The following is a 20,004-nucleotide window of genomic DNA, read 5'->3' as shown; positions in this document are numbered from 1 at the left end:
TTTTTAGTGTTTTGATCATTTACTGGATGGCAGCTTCGAACTAATCGCTTACCTACGAAGCGCATACTTCTCCCTAATTTGAGACGAAAACGTGGGAGTGTAGTTCGCGAGTACATTATTAGTGCATGTACGAATTACAAGAACTCGAGACGCAAAGTCGTCGTTAGGTTGGTGATGATGGACCCCCCTTGCCATCAGCCGGGCGCCTTATCAGGCCAACTGTGGCGCATGCAGCTTACTCGACTTACCCACTGGTATCTCTCCGCAGCCTGCCGCGATTGGCGAGCTGCGTCTCAGCTTGCGACTCAGCGCCGCCCTCCAGATTCGGAATGACAGCTTTGAGATTCCAGCCGTTCTCAATGGTCTCCTAACAATACCCAAGTTTTCCACGGTTGTGCCGCCATCGATCGAGTCCACGGGGCAATCTGAACACGAGTACGCAATATCTGTCGCCTTTTCTTCTTCTTCTTTTCTTTCCTTTCTCTTCTTTATTTCTCTTCGTCCCTACGCAGTCTACCTACTCCGCGCAACAACGCCTAACATCCCCGGGTCCTTACAGCGCGCTCAACCCTCGCGGGTATTTTCTGACGAAGAGCTTCAGGCAGCCCAAGTTGCCCGGGCTTATCCCGAAGCCCAATAATCGAGAACCAACCGTCGTCGGCCGCCGCATTCCCGCATCGACATTGATGATTGTCCGACTTGTTGTTTGCGCACCATGAGGTTCGGGGGAGCTCTGCAGGCGGCCGTCGTGCTGGCCACGGCCCTCTGGGCGACGCCCCTCGCCGCGAAGAAGAACGACCATCCGACATTCCACGTCAAGGCGTTCGAGAACATACCCAGAAACGTCAATTACTTCTCCGACTCGGACACCGTCCTGTTCCACGACACAGACGCCAACAACGTCTACCTCTCCCACGACCACGGCGTGAAGTGGGAGCGCGTGGACGCAGTTCCCGAGGGCAGGGCCTGGCTGCTGTACATGCACGCGTTCGATCCCAACCGCGCGTACATCCTTAGCGAGGGCACCACCCACTTCAAGACCAGCGACCGCGGCAAGACATGGGACAAGTTCGAGACGAGCGCCGAGACGAGCGCGTTCCGCGGCGACATCCTCCAGTTCCACGCCACGGACCCCGACCGCATCCTCTTCAACGGCATGCGCTGCGACGGCCTCCTCTGCCAGGAAGTCGCCTTGTATACGACCGACGGTTTCGAGACGCCCGCCAAGGAGCTGCGCAGTAATACAAACGGGTGCTGGTGGGCCAAGTCTTCGGACCTCTTCACCACCGGGTCCGAGGATCTGGACAAGAACCGCGTGCTCTGCATCGTGAGGGACGCGTTCTCGCCCTTCAAACAGGACCAGCGCCTCCTCATCTCGGACAATTTCTTCGGCCCTTCGCACGAGAGCAGCGACATCCAAGAGTTCGAGCCGAACCTCGACATGGACAAGCCGGTACAGGGAGTCGTCAATGTTGCCGTCGTAAAGAAGTACCTGCTTGCGGCCACGAGCTCCGTGAACACGGACGAGATGGCTCTCTTTGTCACGGACGATACCAAGAAGTGGCACCGCGCCGTCTTCCCGGCGAGCCACGATGACCACGACCACAGGGTCCTGCAGGAAGCCTACACGGTGCTCGAGAGCACCAACTACAGCATCCAGATCGACGTCATGACGACCCGGCCGTCGAACCCCATGGGCGTCCTGTTCACGAGCAACTCCAACGGCACCTATTTCACCGAGAACATACCGCATACCAACCGCAACTCGAGGGGCCACGTCGATTTCGAGAAGATTACCGGCATTCAGGGCGTCTTCTTGGTCAACAAGGTCGACAACTGGGAAGAGGTCGCCAAGAAAGGGAGCGCCAAGAAGAAGCTCGTGACGGAGATCACGTTTGACGATGGCCGCACCTTCGAGTCGGTGACGGCGGACGGCAAGAGGATCCATCTCCACTCGGTAACCGAGTTGAGCAACGTGGGGCGCGTCTTCTCGAGCCCCGCGCCGGGCCTCCTCATGGGTATCGGCAACAAGGGCGAGCACCTCAAGGATTACTGGGAGGACGGCGACCTCTACGTCTCGGACGATGCGGGCGTGACGTGGAAGAAGGCGCTGGACGGGCCTCACAAGTACGAGTTTGGCGACCAGGGTTCCATCCTCGTCGCGATACGGGACTCCCAGGAGGCCGACGTCGGCGAGATCAACTACTCGCTCGATCACGGGCTCACCTGGACCAAGCAGGCCCTGCCCGACGGTCTCAAGATCAGGCCGTACATTCTCACGACGACGCAAGAGTCGGCTAGCCTCAAGTTCCTCCTCATCGGCATGACGGAGTCGTCGCCGCGCTGGCGGGTCATCTCGATCGATTTCGAGGGTCTCCACGAGGCCACCTGCGGCAAGGACGACATGGAGGAGTGGTTCGCGCGCGTAGACAAGGACGGAAAGCCGACCTGCCTGATGGGCCACACCCAGAGCTTCCAGCGCCGCAAGAAGGAGGCCAAGTGCTTCCTGAAGCAGGAGTTCAAGCACGCCGTGGCCAAGACGGAAGACTGCGAGTGCACAGACACGGACTACGAGTGCGACTTCAACTTCGTGAGGGAGGACGGCAAGTGCGTCCAGAAGGGCCCCATCATCCCGCCAGAGGGCGCGTGTCGCAACGGCAAGCCCGATGACACCTTCAAGGGCACGTCGGGATACCGCAAGATTCCGGGGAACACATGCAGGCCGACCAAGGAGATGGACGAAAAATACAAAGAGGTCGACAGGAAGTGCTCCGAGATCGTCGGGGCGCCCACGGGCCCTGCGACGGACGAGATCGAGCAGACCCGAAACGTCTTCGAGGGTGTCTGGGACGGGTGGGACAAGCACTACCTGGAACGGGGCGAGTCGAGCTCGACCGAGGGCGAGACCATCATCATGCGCGGGCGCACAAACACAAAGGTCGGCCCCGTCTACGTCACCGAGGACCACGGCAAGACGTGGAAGGCGCCGAAGGAACTCGAGGAGGAAAAGATCCAGTACATCATCCCGCACGCCTACTTCAAGGATATGGTCTTCTTCATCACCTCGGGCAAGAAGGTCATCTACACAGCGGACCGCGGACGTACCTTCCACAGCTTCAAGGCGCCCAACGAGCTCGATCCGGACGTGTTCCCTCTGGCATTCCATCCGGACAAGAAGAACTGGCTGATCTGGAACGGGAGGAAGTGCGAGGACTCGAACGACTGCTACGGAGTCGCCTCCTGGAGCAAGGACGGCGGAGACCACTGGCAGACGGCCGCCAAGAGCTCCCGGCGGTGCGAGTTCACCGGCTCGAGCGCTTACAAGTACCCGAACCGCAAGCAGGAGCAGATCATCTGCCTCAAGCACCAGAAGGAGGGCAAGGCCAAGGACAACCCGATGGTGTTGGTCTCGACGGATGATTGGTTCGACAACGAGGAGGTCCGCGCAGAGAACGTCAAGGGGTTCGCCACCATGGCCGAGTTCATCGTGGTCGCCGCCTCGAACCCGGCCAATGAGACTCTTCAAGCCAGCGCGAGCCTCGACGGGGTCACCTTTGCGGACGCGCGGTTCCCGCACGGCTTCGACGTGCCGCACCAGCACATCTACACCGTGCTGGACAGCTCGACGCACGCTGTCAACTTGTTTGTGGCCACGGACATGGACGGGGAGTATTGCAACTTCGGCACCGTCCTCAAGAGCAACTCGAACGGGACGTCATACGTGGTCAGCGCGAAGAACGTCAACTGCAACGAGGCCGCGTACGTCGACTTTGAGAAAGTTGCGGGGCTGGAAGGTGTCGCGCTCGTGAACGTGGTCGCCAACCCGAACGAGAAGACGTCGGCGCCAAAGAAGCTGCAGACCAAGATAACGCACAACGACGGCGCCCAGTGGGCGTACCTGGCTCCGCCGGCCAACGACGAGTTCGGGAAGTTCCCCTGCCACTCGGACGGCGATGAAAAGTGCGCACTGCACCTGCAAGGCTATACGGAGCGCAGGCTCCGTGGCGACGGCAACACGTACTCGTCCGAGACGGCCGTCGGTATCATGTTCGCGTGGGGCAACGTCGGAGACAGGCTGGGCCCGCGGAAGGACTGGGACACATTCATGACCACCGACGCAGGCATCACCTGGAAACGGGTCAAGCGGGGGCAGTGGACGTGGGCCGTTGGCGACCAGGGCGGCATCATTGTGCTCGTCCAGACCACGGCTTCCTCGTCGCCAGAGAAGACGAAGAGTCTCGTCTACTCGCTCGACCAGGGCAAGACTTGGAAAGAGCACGAGTTCGCGTCCGAGGAGGTCGAGGTCTGGGACGTCACGACGCTGCGTTCCGGCGGCTCCCGAAACTTCCTCCTCTGGGGCAAGGATAGCGAGGGCGCCTTCACTCTGAACCTCGACTTCTCCGGCTTCAGCGAGCGCGTCTGCAAGTACGACGACGACGCGGAAAAGTCGGACTACTACCTCTGGTCGCCCAAGCATCCGATGCAGCCCGACGGCTGCCTCTTCGGTCACGTCTCGCAGTACCTGCGGAAAAAGGCAGACCGCAAGTGCTACAACGACTTTAGACTTCAGCCTCTCTACGGCAAACAGAACTGCACCTGCACCCGAGCCGACTTTGAATGGTAAGCCCTCTCGCTTCCCCCCCTCCCCCGGGCCCCCTCCTCTCTTCTCTTCTCTCTCTTTCCACCCACCGTGTCCAATCAACGGTTAGCTAACCATGATCTCTTTCCCTCCTCCAGCGACTACAACTACGAACTGGATGCCTTCGGCCAATGCTCGCTCGTCCCGGGCCTGTCGCCCAAGGACCCCGTCGAGTGGTGCAAGCAGAACCCGGAAGCGATCGAGTACCACGAGCCGACGGGGTACCGGCGGATCCCGCTGACGACGTGCGCGGGCGGCCGGCAGCTCGACAAGGAGTCGCGGACGCACTCGTGCCCCGGCCACGAGGACGAGTACGAGCGCAAGCACGGCGCGTCGGGCGTCGCCGTCTTCTTCGCCGTGACGATCCCCTTCACGCTGGCCGCCGCGGCGGGCTGGTACGTCTGGCGGCACTGGAACGGCAAGTTCGGGCGGATCCGCCTCGGCGAGCAGGGCGGCACCGTCTTCGAGGCCGACCAGCCCTGGGTGCGCTACCCGGTCATCGCGCTGAGCGCGGTGGCGGCCCTCGTCATGTCCCTGCCCGTCGTCGCCGGCGCCGTCTGGAGAAGCGCGAAGGGAATGTTCGGAGCGGTCGGGATCGGCGGCGGCGACGGGAGGGGCCGCTGGAGCCGGCTCGGAGGTGGCGGAGCCACCAGGAGGTTCACGACACGGGACAGCTTTGCCAGGGGCGGGGACTATACGATCGTGGATGACGACGAGGGCGAGCTGCTTGGTGAGGATAGCGACGAGGATGTATGAACGAGCGAGTGATTTTTTCTTTTTTTCTCTTTCTATCTTCTGGGGGGAGGGGGGGAGTGTCGTATCGTTCTTTTTGGTCTACGTTTGGTCTGTTGTCGTCGCCTTGAGAGCAGAATAGAAAAAATATGGATGGACTAGAGCAGAGAGACACGGTGAGAGAGCATTGGCTACCTGTCTGTGATGGTTACGTGGTTGGTACGCAAGCCTCAGGACATGTAACGTTATGTATATACTGTCTTGCGTACAGTACATTACGGATCGGTCTTACGGGAGGCGGGTAGATCTCCTGACGTCGCTTATGGTCGCCGAGTGTAACAACAATTTTCTTGTTGATATGTTAGGGTTAGTTATTTAATTCAGAGAGAACACGAGGAGAGAGTGGATGCTAGTGTCCTTTCGTTTTCCATGTTTTTTTTTTCTTTTTCTTTCCCGATGCTGAACGCAGAGCCCGCATAGTAACTACATGTTCGTTGTCTCCTTATAAGCACACAGCGTTATATGCTGAGTGATGGGCTGTGAGCGGATACTTACATAGTAGGTGCAATGGCGCATTGACATGGGTTCTTGTTCCATCAAAGGTTGACTCAATATGAAATCGACATGCTCCTAACCCTCATGCCTATCTTAGGTGCCTTATAAGCACAATTCGGGTGACTCTTTCCCTCTTCCTAAATCCCCCCCACCTTCTAGTTATACTGACCTATTGTTTTTCTTTCCCTTTCCTTTCCTTTCCTTTGACTTTCTCTCCTTCCAAAACTATACGGAATTATCGCTTAGCTTCTACATACCGCGATCTTATCGTATTTGTTGTCTCATAGTTATATGGCACGGCAACAACTCACTCCCAATAATCCTCATATTTATACAGAGCCATCAAACGGGCGCAAAGTACATATAGCACCTCGTATACGTCTACAAAAATTTTGTCGCAGATACCCTTCACCGCCGTCTCGGATCAAGACAGGAGGAAGCTGAGAAGGAGGAGATTGACCCAGTCTGTGATCGCTTTGTCGGTGAAGAGAGAGGAGACCGGGAAAGACTGGGGAAGATTTTTCTCGCTTCCACGATCACCGCACCGCCCGTCCGGATTACTCGGCAATTGTGTCTCGACGTTGGTCTCGACCCTTTCCCCCCCTCTTTTTGGTTTCTTCCTTTGTTCCGTCTTCCTTCTCTGTTCGGTTCGAACACCACCGATCGCCCGGGAGACCTGCCCCCACCTCAGGTGCCGATCACGGGATCGTCTTTTGTGTGCTTCGCCGACGGAGGCCCTTGCGAGGCTAGCCAGGCTCGGGCAGGTCCTGGCTACAATGTGTACTGTGGTAGTGTAAGTAGTGCACGGAATGCATACGGAATACGGAATCCGCTACACAGTGCACCCCAGCCCACAGGTCTCGCCGCCCCAGTACCAAGAAGTAACTATCAGTCGATCCGCGTGGGGCCGGACCGGATCGCGGAGCGGAGTCCGATAGTGGACAAATATCACGTACTACAAGTATGTAGTGTACGAAGTCCTCGTATGGTTAGTCTGTCACTAGAGGCAGGGGCTCCGGGTGGAGAAGATGGTCTTCAACTGCTTTCAGTGTGTACGTGTATTTGTGCTAGGGGAGCGGGTCAGGGGCCAGGACCCCGGCCAGGAAGAGAACGACACAAGGAGAAAAGATTTTGCGTACTGTACGGGAGTGAACTGAAAGAGGAAGAAAAAAATAAAAAAGAAGAAAATAAAAGAACAAATAGTGAAGGGAAAAGAGTGTGTGCGTTGTTTGTGTATTTGTCTTCGTGTAACAGATGGGGGGGAAGAGAGAGAGAGAGAGAGAGAGAGAAGATGCACAAACCGAATCGCACGAACCGGACGGCGGCGGTCAGGGTTCGGAGGATTCCGTAGAATCGGAAGATCAAGGGAGCGCAGATCGTCAGCCGGTTCACGAATGAGCCCGGTTCGCCTCGGTAGGTCCTGGGCAGAGCGCTGTCTGTGTCCATCCACACTGCCCCGGTTCAAAACACAAGACTTGACTGCGGAGCATATAGTAGGGCACAGGATCTCACCGCTTCGCACATAACCCCCGGCATGGTCACGGTCAGGTCGACCCGCCCGCCGCAATGGTAGTAACTCTCGGCAGTTACACGAGTACAGCAAGTCATGAGCTCGTTTACCAAGGGACGTAGGACATTCACGAGTTGCATGTTTGTAATCCGTACAGGACATAACTACATGCCAGTGAAATCCATGCGGTACAACGGAGCACCTAGTGTACTCCTACGTTTGGGGAACAAATTCATCCAGAGGGACATACCCCACCCCCTGGAAACCCCTCCAAACGGCCGATACGACTTCTCTTGACCCGGGTGCTGCGGGCGGTGACAAGGCAAGCCCCGAGTACCTTGGCGGACCACACCGACCCCGCTGGTTTGGTCCCGTGTTGTCGTGGCTACGTCCCATGCTACTGCGGGTACCAAATGACTGGTGTCCGGAGTGGCTTGTGGGATCTGCGTGGTCACCGCCATGAGAACAGTGTGAAACAGAGTGTGACACGAAGTGACGCCGCGCTATCGCACATCCAGTGCTCTCGCCACAGCAACAATTTCGAGACTTGGGGGGCCAGCCATGTGGGGCGTGATGCTGTATCACAGGAAATGGCAAGAGAGCACGAGGGATGGAAGGTTATAGATGAGAAATATGCGCAGTTGCGCTGTGTGTTCCCTGGGGGCCCGTCTAGTTATCCCAGCTGTCTATTTCACAGAAAAAACCAGAGGCGAGATGCTAAGCCCCGTGTAGACAACAAGATCCCGCCAACACCGAGAACGATGCATCAGAAATAACAAGAGTGAGGGAGAGCCTGCCAACGGCTTACAGAATAATAAAAGACAAGCAATAAAGGTCAATATCGAACCTAGATCTTTCATGGGCGACTGGCTGGGACATGTGATTAAAAAAAATAGAGAAACCAATCGATAGAGAGTGTGGACGAGTGTGGAACAGAGGCAGAAACTCTGGGAGAGGAAACCGGAGAGCGTGATGGCACGGGGTAGGAGGTGTTGGGTCCAGCCGTCAACCCCTCCGTACGCGGTTCCAGATTCGTCGTATGACCCCCTTTTCTGTCGTGGTCCCGTTCCAGTGATCGACTTCGGGGAACTTCTCGAGGCTGTTATAAGCCCCGTGTCCGTTATAGGCAACCCTGTTCTCCGCCGCCAAAGACGCCAGAGCCGTTGGCCGCCGGGCGTGTTGTTGGTAGACATGCTTCTGCTGCTGCCAGCCGTACATCTCATCCTCGTGGGCGCGGAGATCGGGTCGCGTAAGAGTCATCCGCAGAGTCATCTCGCGTGAGGTTGCTGGAGCTTGGGCATAGAAGGCGCCCTCTGGAGTCTTTCGGCCAATATCCCTCCCGGAAAGAAGAGTGGCCGAGGCAAACCTCGCGTGACGCGGGCCGGTAGTTCGGTGCTCGAAGGGCTCTGGGGTTTTCGGAGAGTCGGGATCAGCCACTGATGCATGGTCACTATAGAGTGACACATTGTCGATGTCTTCCTCGTCTTCGTCCTGATCGGCTAGGAACGTTTGCATGTCAAGAGAGGCATCCGCCACTCTCTGCTTGGTTTGGCCCGAGAGGCCCCCGCCGTCCGCATTGAATGGCGAAGCGGCCGAGAGCACGTCAGTCGATGGAAATCCAAACTCGACTGCCTCGTCAAACTTCTGCGGCGAAGCCAGGTACACTCTCAGCTTGAGTCGGGCTTCAGGGTCTTGGTAATGTGCCGCGGACGGATCAATCGCCGCAACCGGCGGTTGAGACACATGTTTTGGTGCGATGAGAGACAAAGCGCGTGACTTGCGTCTCACGTGGGATGGCCCGTCGGAACCGCTGCTGCGGATCGGCGGCGACTTCGTCGGAGCCACCGCCTCTTTGGCCACGGGGTCTGCCGACGAGACCGAGTTTCGACGGCCAAAAGGAATCTTGGATATTGAAATGCGCCGGCGGAAGGAGGGACGTTGTTTCGTCGTCGGCGTGCCCTCCCGTAAATTTGCGTGGTAGTCGTCCAAGAAGAGTCGCAGATCTAGATCTTCCTCCTCCTCTAGCCACCGAAAGCTCTCGAAAAACGACCGGGGTACATGGCCATCGGCGGACTGATGAACATCTTTCCTGAAATTGTATTGCGAGTCCATACTGTGGCGAGACGGCGACAGTGGCGGGGTGAGTACGCCAACGTTCGTGGTGGACGTATTCCTCCTGTTGGCCTGCTTATTGAACTTATATACGGCCTCGTCGGCCGCGTCAAGAATGACGCTCGCGCGATGGCGCATGGCAGGGCGAGCCTTGTCCTCACGACAAGGCTTTTCTTCACGCGTTGCTTCTTGCAGACCGGCGCACAATGGCGGCGAATCAGAAGCGGACGAATGCAACTCCGCGACGGATCCGCGGCGGGATCGACCAACAACGTCCTCCGAAGGACTGCGATCCCGGCGGGGGTTTCGACGCTTGAAATTCGAGATGTCGTCGTAGTGCTGGGAGATACCTTCAACAAGACCGGCGTCTTGAGCGAACCGTAACCTTTCGAGTGTCGAAAAATACTGGAGGTGGCTCTATTAGTATCAGGGCAGCCAGGAAGAAATCATGAGTGTCTGAGGTTTGCCGAGTTCGGTCACTCAATGGGCCAGAAAAAAATCAATCACAACTTGTGTAGATCGGGGCCAAGTGCGGGTAGCTGTTTGTACATCGTATGCAGGAACGCCCCCCAGCACGCGCCAACAAGGTAATCAGCAGAAGGGGCGCCAAGGTAGGTAAGTATCGTGTAAGGAGCCTGCAGGCCCTCGGAGCTGAGGGGAAAGAACCCCTCAATGCCACCGAGCAAATCGGTAGCTCGCTCTCGACACGAGACCACCGCACCTGAGACGCATGTGCACTGACTGTGCATTTGATCACACTGCTACCCACGCCTGGCTGCTTTTTGCCGCGACACGCGGCCGCTTGCGCAAATCACCACTTGGTGGAAGAAGCAAGGACAACCCGATCTCTTGCCAAGGCCCAGCAGATGCTTGACACGGAGAGTTGTTCGTGACCAGTCCGGTCGGCTGCTGGATAGCTGCTGGGTAGTTATCCGGCAGAGTGCAACATCGCAAAGCAGCAAAAAGCGGCTGGCCCAAGCTCCCTCTGGATCCCCCCGCACTCGAGGGCCGGGAAGCCGGGATACCCGCATCTGAGATCCCGAGCTTTGGGCAGGCACACTCCCTGTTCAAGCTGCGGGCTAAGCTCAAAATCGCGGCGGTTCCATATCCCTTTTCGTTGTCATCGACCTATCCAACCGCAGTTGCCGTGATGGCTCAGAACCTTCTTCATGCTTCTCGTCCAACCAAGGTCGAGATAGGTGCAACGTATAGGGTGCCATTCAGAGCCACCATTCGGAGCCACACGTCCTCCAAGGGAGCCTTTCCCATTGGTTGCGAGACGTGCAACTGTGAACTCGGCTGCATCTCCAGCACTTGCGGGACGAACCAATGGTGGGAGAAGGGGATGGGGCGGCAAAAAAAAAAAAAAAAGGCGCCAAAAGGAGGACAACACTGTTGCCCGCATGCCGTCACAGGAACTCGAATAGCTTCGTGCGTGTGAAACAGGACACAATGGGTTGGGAAGAAGAAACGGTTTCCACACACCTTTCTCTGTATTGCTAGTGGAAGAGCCTCAAACTCCTCTCGCGTCATTTGAGGGACAGCGGCTTGAGCCTGTCGTTTCTGGATGCTGCTTGACCTCGAAAGAACATTTCGTTTTGAGCTGCCCTTGCTTAGTTTGCGATCCTCGGCGCGGTGATTCCCTTTTTTTGACTTGTGCACCTGCTCTTCCTCGTGCCGGTCTTGGTTATGGGTATGGTGTTGCCGCTTCGCCCAACGCGCAAAATTTAGTGGACTCGCTGTCCGGTCGCTCTTGCCGCTCTCTGCTGAGCACGGAGGTCGTTGGGTGGTACCGTTGAATCTTGGATCAGCAGCATCATCGGTCAAAGCGAAGTAGCCTGATGTCGTGGAAGATGGGAACCGATGCTCGGTGGGAGCATCAAAGATCTGGCCGGGCATGATGGACCGCACGTCGTGGGTCTCGGTGCCAGAGTCGGATGACCGCAAACTAAAGAAATCACTTGACCTCGATACCGAAGGAGAGAGGTAGAAGGTATCGGAAAGCAAGACGCGGTCGGCTTGAGGGGCGAGGTTTGGGTCGCGGCTTTGGCAGGTATCGCGATCCAGGAAAAGTTTCCAAGGACAGCTTCCGTGAGATACGGTGGTGGAACAGCTGCTGATGAGGAATCGGAAGCCTGGTGAAGCTGCCCGGGGTGTCAAGGGTCCTTCTTCCAGCAACGGATAGGCCGATGGGGAAGCTACCCCTGCGTCTTCCTCTCGAATGAGCGGCGGCATGCCGCCAATGTCGTGGGCGGCGTCAATGACAGCCATCGCTCCACCGGGGATCCCTGGAGTAGCCCATCCGGAAATAGTGCCATCACGCGTTGGGGTTTCTTGTGTGGGTGCCATTGTTGCTGGCCATCTCGCTAGTGTACTGGCTGCCGGGCGTGCCCCTGGTGGGTTTTCAAGGGCCCCTCCAGTTGAGAGCGCGCTCCCCTGCGAGCCAAGACCTGGAACGCCAGGAACCGACACGGGTCACCTAGCTCAGCCTCCAGATCCTCCAACAAATCGAACACAAGCGATGCTTCGGGGTGCGGGCCACATCGAACCAACCGTGGGCAAACTGGAGGGGGTGCTGTCGAGAAGCGTCAGATCGCACACAGGCCGCTCCGTTCAGTAGTCAGGTTGCTTTGTACTCCGGCCGCAGGCATGAATTAACCGGCTCGAAACTTTGGGTCGCGCAAGGTGATGCATAAACGAACCACTTGTTCTATTTGCAAAAGGAAAGAAACGGTCAAATCAGGAGCTATCGGGTTTCTCCCCGTCAAACGACAGCACGCAACGCGTGGGCGGCTAATTAACGAAGCCACGGCATCCGAATTGAACAATGTACTAGTGTACAGAGAGTGAAGTGGAGGAGCTAGTTACCTTGTTGCCACCTTCTGTATCGCCCAGGTGGTAGTCGACAAATGCTGGGCAAGGCCGCAATTAATTGCCTCGAAGTGAGATAGCATGAAGCACGAGGGAAGGAGCCTTTCCAGCAACTCCACGCACGCCCATTGCAGGCTAGATTCCCCAATGGGTCTCTCTCGGAACTCTTCTTTGCCCCACAATCCATCCGAGCTCTCCACTACACGGCAACGTCATTGTGTGTTTTCGCTGTATTAGCCTTGCAGTCCTATGTTTGTCCAACAGTAGCGCAAGGTACGCAGTTTGCCTCAAACCGGCTCGTTTCATAGCGAATTGGGCACACAATATCCCGAGATTAAAACACAGTTCAGAATATCCCAGACATGGAGTCCGTCCGACATGCAGAATGCCATACAGAACCCACCAGAAGAATTGCTCCGGCTTGAGTACATACATACATCGCTGCTTGTTACCAGTGCAGGTCCTGTTCGAGTCGTCTCTGGCAAGTGGAGCGCGTTGTTTTGAACACCTGAAACGAACGTTGTCAGCAGTCCCGCTCTCCACATGCATGGACAGACAGGTAGTGCACGTCGTACATACGAACCACGCCAACGCGACTTCAAGCATGTGGACTAGACGCTCTTCGGTCCCGGAGGGCGTGTCCAACGTCGGTCCGGATCGTTTGTGGGTTTGTCTTAGATCCAACGCCACGCCTCACACGTGGCAGCCGGTAACTCAAGCTTGGCCGCACAGCATGGCTGCAATTTTTTTTTTTTTTTTTTTTTTTTTTTTTTGCGATCTGAAACGACAAGCAGCAGCACAAGACGAACGATTCATGCCGCAAAAGGCAAGCCGTTGGATTGACCGCCTTTTGCCCTTCAAATTCAGCAATCCGATCTCCATTGAGAGTCTGGCCCAGACCTGTTCTCTCCACTCCGCAAAATAGGTCCCGGCCCTTGGCTCAACTCGGCGCCCGAGACGCGTTTCTTTTACGACAAGATTGTGACAACAACGTTAAAGCTTGGCCGGGTGTATGTAATCCGCATAAAGATGCACCGCGATCAGGATAATGTAATCTGAAGCCCCGCGCAAACATACCGAGTCTGAGAAGACCCCGGTCCGCCGTCGCCGCCTGCAGAACAGGGCTGCTCCGCAAACAAAGCTCGCGTTCCGTCCAACCCCGTGCTCGACTCGGCCCAGCCGTGTCGCTTACCAAGATGACGAGGGACGCGTTCAGCCATCGAGTGGCTCAGTGAAACCAATCCATTTAGGCGAGATTTTGGAGTGGATGTAACGAAACACGGACGATCTGGCCCACCTCCTTCCAGAACACACGCATTGCATCATCCAATTACCCCACCTATCCCGGAACTCCGGCGCGGAGCTCGCAAGTGCTGATAAACCTGTTGATGTTGGCATTGGCCCTTATTAGGGGCTCAGCGAGACAATGCAGGAACCCGTTCCAGAATGCAAGAGATGTTGCAATTTGCGCAACCTCATCGATGAAATGCTATTGAGGCGGGGGAAACCATGATAGTGCCAGAGAATCGAATTAAGCACAATTGAAGGCGATATGAAGCGTTTCGTACAAAAGTACCTATCACTGCAGGGATTGCGCGATTTGAGAAAATGTTCAGCTTGTTTTTTTCTTCGCGCTCCCAGAATTCCGGCAGTCCACCAGCAAGGCTGATAGCTGCGAATACACCACGTACAGAGTTCACGAATCGCACTGGACACAGCATCATCATTCTCGGTGCACCGCCGAGTCGAGCAGCAGTCTAGAAGGAATCTTACGGCCTGGAAGGAATCTTGGGCTTCCTCTACCTAGCGCCTAGGGTTACGGTTACATCCACCCCACGTATGCAGCATGGATATGCGACTTTGTACACTACATACGGAGTAGTACAGAGTATGTAAGGTATCCGTACACTAGTAACTACGTACCACTTCGTAGCGCAGGTGATTTCCGAGGGATTGTCATTGGCTCATCAGAGGGGAGGCGGCCAGGCTTTAGTTGCAGGGAACCAATGTCCGGCAACTGCCGCTCAACAGGAACACTACTTCCCAAAAAAGCAATGACGCTTGTTGTTGGCCCAGGCTTTGTTGTTGGCCCAGGCTCGCACACGACAGCACAACTTGGGCTGGCGCAGCCGTGGACCTCGCCGTGTAGCACAGTCGCGAACCAGGCTTTTTTCTTTTTTCTTTTTTTCCCTTTGCCTCAAAATGACAATCTCCTGACCTGGAAACCAGGTTAGGTCTGCAGCCTAGGTTTCCCGCTTGATCCGGTTTACGCGAGTGCCTTCGGAGCCACTACACTAGATGAGCTCGTCATTTCACTCACGCCATGGGCCACCACAATACTCTACCCCCCTGCCGCCTCCGAATCCCGATGGGGAGCTCTCGAATATCGCGCGTTTCCCCGTCGCTTCGACCGACACGAAGTAGAGCATTCAGGCGAGATACAACAAACTCCACGCCGAGCCTGGTGTTCCTGGGAAGCACTGATGATTACACGCAACAGTCGGGAGAGCCTGAGAACGCGCCGAGGTTGTTCTCATCGATCCTGCTGTGTCGGTAGCAGGCATTTCCGGATCCCGTCTCGCTGGAATGCATAACTACTATGTAACTAGTACCGATTGGTGGGTCAGCCGGGGCGAGTGGGGCCGCCCAGTTGACCTCCGGGCTGCCGTTAGGTGGGGCATGTGTCTCCGGATGCAATATCTCAGAAGTCAGGTCTCTGCGGTTATCCAAGACACTCAATCGGGTCGGCAAAGGCCTGCGAGCTCGGGTGCGTACGAGAGTTTGGTACCTTGCTTGAAAGGACATCTACCTTCCTACGGTTTCGCCCTGTCGCGTGGCAGCCCAGTCTTTTCGATACCTCTCCCCCCTTGGTTGTTGTCAGGAGCGCGGGAGCAAAGAACGGCACGAGAGAGCCCCGAACTCCTCGTCTTCTTCTCTTGATAGAGACATGCGGCAGATCGTGGGGCTCTTGATAAGCCATGACCTCCCCATGTCTGACAGGACGCTTACATGTACGCTTCAGCCAGTAGTCGAAGAGCACCGTTCGCTTCCCCAAGGCTACAAGCAAGGAGGACGGGGGAAGCTGAAGAGATGGTGCACTGGGATACCACGTAATTTTTTTTCCTTCTTTTCATTCTTCTTTCTTTTCATTCGTATTTCTTTTTCTTTTGTCAGTCGGTGCTAGTAACCGATAAAGCGCATCGAATCCCACAGAAGAGACGCTCCATCTTCAATCAACTGCTACGTGACGGTCAATTCAGCACGATTAACCTCTACTACCTATCCGTCTTTGACACCCCGGTTCATGAATAACGAGCCTTTTTTTGGGCACAGCCCAGAGCTAACGAGACGGTCAGTTCCAATGCCAACCCGACCATATATACTCCGTATACGAATGTCATCTTGGGCTGGAATGAATCACGCTGTCCGGTATAGAAGATCCCCTAGGAGCCCGTATTCCGAGGGAGCGAGTCGACGGGGTCGTAGTACTCGTACACCTTGTTCTTCTTGTCGCGCCCGGTAATCGCCGGGGCTGTATAGCGCGAGACGCCCGTGGCGCGGTCGTACGACTCGAAGGAGCATGCCAGGCGCTTCCCACCGCCGCCGGGCAGATCGACAACAAAGGAGGGCATCATGAACCCAGCAATCGAGCCCCGAAGTTTTGCCTCCAGATCCAGGATCGTCTGCAGCGGCGTGCGCAGGTGCTCGACGCTCTTCACCATGTCGCACTGGTAAACATAGTACTGTCCGGAGTTAGCGTCAGGTCTCCCACCGAACCCAACCGGCGGGGCGAAGCGCGAGTGGCAGACAAGGAGAGGATAGAAAAAGATGAAGAAGAAGGGGAGCTCACGGGGAAGATGTTGTTGTCGGCCAACCTCCGAATCAGCGTCCCCATCGTCTCGACATCATCGTTGACCCCCCGCAGCAAGACGGTCTGGTTCCGCACCACGACCCCTTCCTCGAACAGGCGCTGGCTCGCCCGCTCCGTGACCCACGAGATCTCGGCCGGGTGGTTGAAGTGCGTGTGCCAGGCGACCGCCTTGCCGGCCCTGCGCGCCTTGTGGGACACGCGGACGAGGGCGTCGGCCCAGGCGTCGGCCCCGTCCAGCACGCGGCCCGGCGCGACCGCGAGGCCCTTGGACGCGAACCGGAAGCGCCGGACGTTGGGCAGCGCCACCAGCCGCTCCCCGATCAGCGTCAGCTGCTCCGGCGTCAGGTAGTACGCGTCGCCCCCCGACACCACCACGTCCGACAGCCCCGGCTGCGACCCGATGTACGCCAGCGCCTCCTCCCACCGCCGCCGGCCCGGCTTGAGCGACGCCTTGGACACGGTCGCCGTGTCGGCCCCCACCGCGTACGAGCGCGTACAAAAAGTACAGTAGGTGGGGCAGACGGATGTTGCTGGCTCATCATTAGTTTTTTTTTTTTTTTTTTTTTGTCGTTATTAATAGACCTTTTTTTTCTCGGCCCAGGGGGTGGAGAAGGGAGAGTGGGGGAGGGTTTTTTTTATAAAAAAAAAAAAAAAATTACGGAGGAAGAGAGCTTTGTCGGGATACCGGTGAACGAGGCCCTTGACGGGCGAGTCGGCCTCCTCGTGGAGCGAATCGAGGGTGAGCTTGGGGTGGTCCGGCAGCATGCGTGACTTGAGAGGGAGGAACTGGCGAACGATGGGATCATTCCGCGGGTCGTGCCAGTTGATTCGGCTCAGGATGTACGGGCTGTCAATGTCAGCGGCGCTCGCTTCGCTCCCGAGCCTCTTGGGAGAACTCACGTCATCCGCACGGCCATGGTGGCAGCCGTGATGCCCTCAAAGACGTCCTGGACAAACTCGTCGCGAGTCTGCGCCCGGCCGTCAGGCTTGTCCGACGGCACTTCGTCGGGAAGAACGGCTTGCAAGAATTTGAGAAGCTGTGGCTTGGTCTCGACCATGTTCTTGGTCTGGCAACGCGGCGTGAGAAAAAAGGCAACGGTCGGCAGACAGACAGACAAGAGCCGATCCGGACTTACGCTCCAGCTGTGCGACAGAAACTCTCTGGCCGAGACATCGCTCCATAGCGGCACCTTGCGCCAGAACTCGTCGCCGGGTTGTTGGTGTTGTTGTTGTTGTTGGTGGTGGTGGTGTTGGACAGCACTCGCAACCGGTCGCACCGACGGAGGCGCTTCTTCGCGGGTGGCTGTCGAGTGAAAAGCCCGGCGTTGGAGATTGGTGTTGTTGCTGTCAAGATCGTTGCTCGTGTCGGCGATCTGGGCCTGGATGCTCGGAACAGAGTAGCCGACTGGCGGTGCCGAAACTAATCTGGTGGCTAAGATTCTCGGGCCGTGGCCGAAGATGCCCCTCAGAGGCGCCGTAGAAAGGAGCATGTCGGCTCTGTGGCTGGTTGGAATGCAGAATGCAGGTGAGTGGTTGAGAGGTTTGCCCTTTGCTCCTTTGATGGCTTCTGTTTTGATGGCTTCTGCCTGGCCACTTCTCCGGGGATAGTTTGGTTGATGAACCAGCTCAGGATCTAACTAACGTTTCGCTTTTTGCCAGTTTGAATTTATTTTTTTTTTCAAGACAACCTTGAGCCACAATCTCAGCTGTATTCGAACGCGAATGGAACGCCCTTTTAAACCCACCTGCCCTGTCCTCAAGCCAGCGCCTCTTTCATCCGATGTGTCGTCGACGGCAGGGCAGGGAAGGGCAGGGAAGGTCAGGGCAGCCCTGTAGCCACAAAACGCTGGGAAGCAGTGAAAGCAGTGAAAGAGTGAAAGCAGTGAATGAAGGCAGCAGGTGCCACAATTGTGCTTTGTGCTTGTCCTCCCCCTGTTGCATTCGGACTGCAGTTCGACCTGACAAACGGTGTTGCGCAATAACCTTTCGGAGGGTTCACGGTGCAGTTTGAGCCGTGCGGATTGCTCTGGAATGAGGCGGCCCTCCTCCCCCCCCCCCGGTGGCCTCCCCCGGCCCCCTGGTAAATGGCAAACTCTGAGGCCGGCGTTAGTCGTCGGGCAGTCTTTCGGGTCCGAGGCGCCCAATCCGGTCCTACCACGGCGGATCCGCCGTCTGCCGTCTGATCACTCGGTTTGATGGACACCGCCAATGACGGCCCGGGAGGAACGGGCCTGGATCTGCTCTCAACCTACAGCTGGTGTTGGTGATGTTGCTAACCGGCCACAGGACCCCCTCTCGGATGCCCTCCGACCCCCGGTACTCGATCCACCTCGGCTCAACTCGGTCCTTTTTTGGCCAACAGTCGGGGCGAGAGAGCAGGCGGTGGCTGTTGAGACGTGGAACAAACCGCTCTCTGACGGCGTCTTGCTGTGTCTCGATCCCCCTACTTCGCCTTCCCAATGGAGCCGGAAGTTTGTGTTTGCCGCCAGCCAACAACACCCAACCGTTCGGAAGGATATTCTTGCTCTGCCCGCGCACGGTTAGCAGCAGATTTCCCCCCTTCTTCACTAGATAAACATGGACGCGGCGGGGTGGGAGGGAAGCTGATGGATATTTAGGTTGGGGGGTTAACAGCTCCTTCTGGAGAGCAACCTTCTCCAAGCCGTCATTCGACTTACAAAAGATTAAGCTGGACCTTTTCTTTCCTTTTCTTTCCTTTCCTTTCTTTACTTTTTTTCCTTCTTAGACAGAGCTCTTGTCGGCTCAGACCTATATTACCGTACCGCACCGACGTGCCAGGCGCGTTTCTACTGCGTACGTCAGGGGAACGTCTTGGCCGAGAACACGCCATCCCCAAGAAGCTGGAGGCTCCTGTCGTGTTATAAGCTAGTGACGCCACGATGGATGAGGTGTTTCGGTCGAAACCTGGCACTGGCTCGAGCAGCGACACGACGGCCGGGTGCCGATCCGAGACTGGGTGAGTAAACGGAAGGAATCCTCGAACAATAGGGACTGGGGAGAGACGATGCGAAACAGCCAAAAGAAAGAAAGTGAAGACTGACGGCGATATGTCCGGCTGGGACGAAAAACAACCCCCCCCCCCCCACCCCCAAAACAACAAAAAAAGAAAAAGCCTGTCTCCTGTTGCGGGCCCCGCCAGCAGTTCTCCAGCGACGCCACCGCCACCGGTCTCAGTAGGCCAGACGGGGCCACGTCCCGGAAGCGCGGAAAAGGCGGAGGCATCAGCGGCACCAAGAAGAAGACAGCCGCTCGACCGGGGGGAGGTCCGGCCCTGGAAGGTCGCCCTGGGCTGCTTCGCGCTCACGGTGCCCACGTACGGCCTCCTGAGCGGCATCGGCCTGTTCCAGACGTACTGGCACCGGACCTTGCTCGCGGACCACTCCGAGGCCGACATCGCCTGGATCGTCTCCCTGTTCGGCTTTCTCGACTGCCTCCTCGCCGGCCCCGCCGGCGTGATGCTGGACCGCTACGGCTGCGGTGGTCGCGGAAGCGGGCGGCTGTTGCTGCCGCTTGGCTCTGCCGTCTACGCTGCCGCGTTCGTCGCGCTGGCCTGGTGCCGCACCTACGCGGCTTTCATGGCCTGCATGGCGGTGGCCGGGGCTGCTGCTGGTATGTGTAACATTACGTACAGTGGCAGATCATCTCAGCTGGTGTAAAATTGGGGGGCCGGTGAGGAAAAAAAAAAAAGGGGGG

General features: G+C 57.0%; 4 protein-coding genes across 4 annotated transcripts in view; 2 read left to right on the top strand and 2 right to left on the bottom strand.

Annotated features, from left to right (window-relative positions):
* The first annotated feature begins 282 nt into the window (after positions 1–282).
* Positions 283–5,855, top strand: P884DRAFT_220737 (uncharacterized protein). Its single transcript, XM_069439466.1, has 2 exons — positions 283–4,620; positions 4,738–5,855. The coding sequence occupies exons 1-2, from the start codon at positions 716–718 to the stop codon at positions 5,393–5,395; spliced, it is 4,563 nt and encodes a 1,520-aa protein (XP_069298686.1). The 5' UTR covers positions 283–715; the 3' UTR covers positions 5,396–5,855.
* A 2,093-nt stretch (positions 5,856–7,948) lies between these two features.
* P884DRAFT_290995 (uncharacterized protein) lies at positions 7,949–11,897 on the bottom strand (the record flags this gene model as incomplete). Its single annotated transcript, XM_069444084.1, has 2 exons — positions 7,949–9,953; positions 11,034–11,897. The coding sequence occupies 2 exons, from the start codon at positions 11,895–11,897 to the stop codon at positions 8,442–8,444; spliced, it is 2,376 nt and encodes a 791-aa protein (XP_069298685.1). The 3' UTR covers positions 7,949–8,441.
* A 3,965-nt stretch (positions 11,898–15,862) lies between these two features.
* On the bottom strand, positions 15,863–17,780 carry P884DRAFT_268513 (uncharacterized protein; the record flags this gene model as incomplete). Its single annotated transcript, XM_069442205.1, has 5 exons — positions 15,863–16,162; positions 16,270–16,820; positions 16,950–17,137; positions 17,191–17,357; positions 17,427–17,780. The coding sequence occupies 5 exons, from the start codon at positions 17,778–17,780 to the stop codon at positions 15,863–15,865; spliced, it is 1,560 nt and encodes a 519-aa protein (XP_069298684.1).
* A 1,564-nt stretch (positions 17,781–19,344) lies between these two features.
* The window catches only part of P884DRAFT_322397 (uncharacterized protein), a 2,591-nt gene continuing 1,931 nt past the window's right edge, over positions 19,345–20,004 (top strand). The window contains exon 1 of the mRNA XM_069445424.1: positions 19,345–19,963. Within this exon, the coding sequence (XP_069298683.1) occupies positions 19,359–19,963 (605 nt within the window). The 5' untranslated portion in view covers positions 19,345–19,358. The remainder of the gene's footprint in view (positions 19,964–20,004) is intronic.

Source organism: Thermothelomyces heterothallicus (genome assembly GCF_042370625.1).
Source record: "Thermothelomyces heterothallicus CBS 202.75 unplaced genomic scaffold P884_scaffold_7, whole genome shotgun sequence".
Lineage (NCBI taxonomy): Eukaryota > Fungi > Ascomycota > Sordariomycetes > Sordariales > Chaetomiaceae > Thermothelomyces > Thermothelomyces heterothallicus.
Note: the sequence above shows the minus strand (reverse complement) of the source record. Positions and strands in the feature narration are given on the sequence as shown.

Coding starts and splice junctions, on each gene's coding strand:
- P884DRAFT_220737 (XM_069439466.1), top strand. CDS start 716: ATGAGGTTCGGGGGAGCTCTGCAGGCGGCCGTCGTGCTGGCCACGGCC. Junction 4,621..4,737: donor ACCCGAGCCGACTTTGAATG/GTAAGCCCTCTC, acceptor TCCCTCCTCCAG/CGACTACAACTACGAACTGG.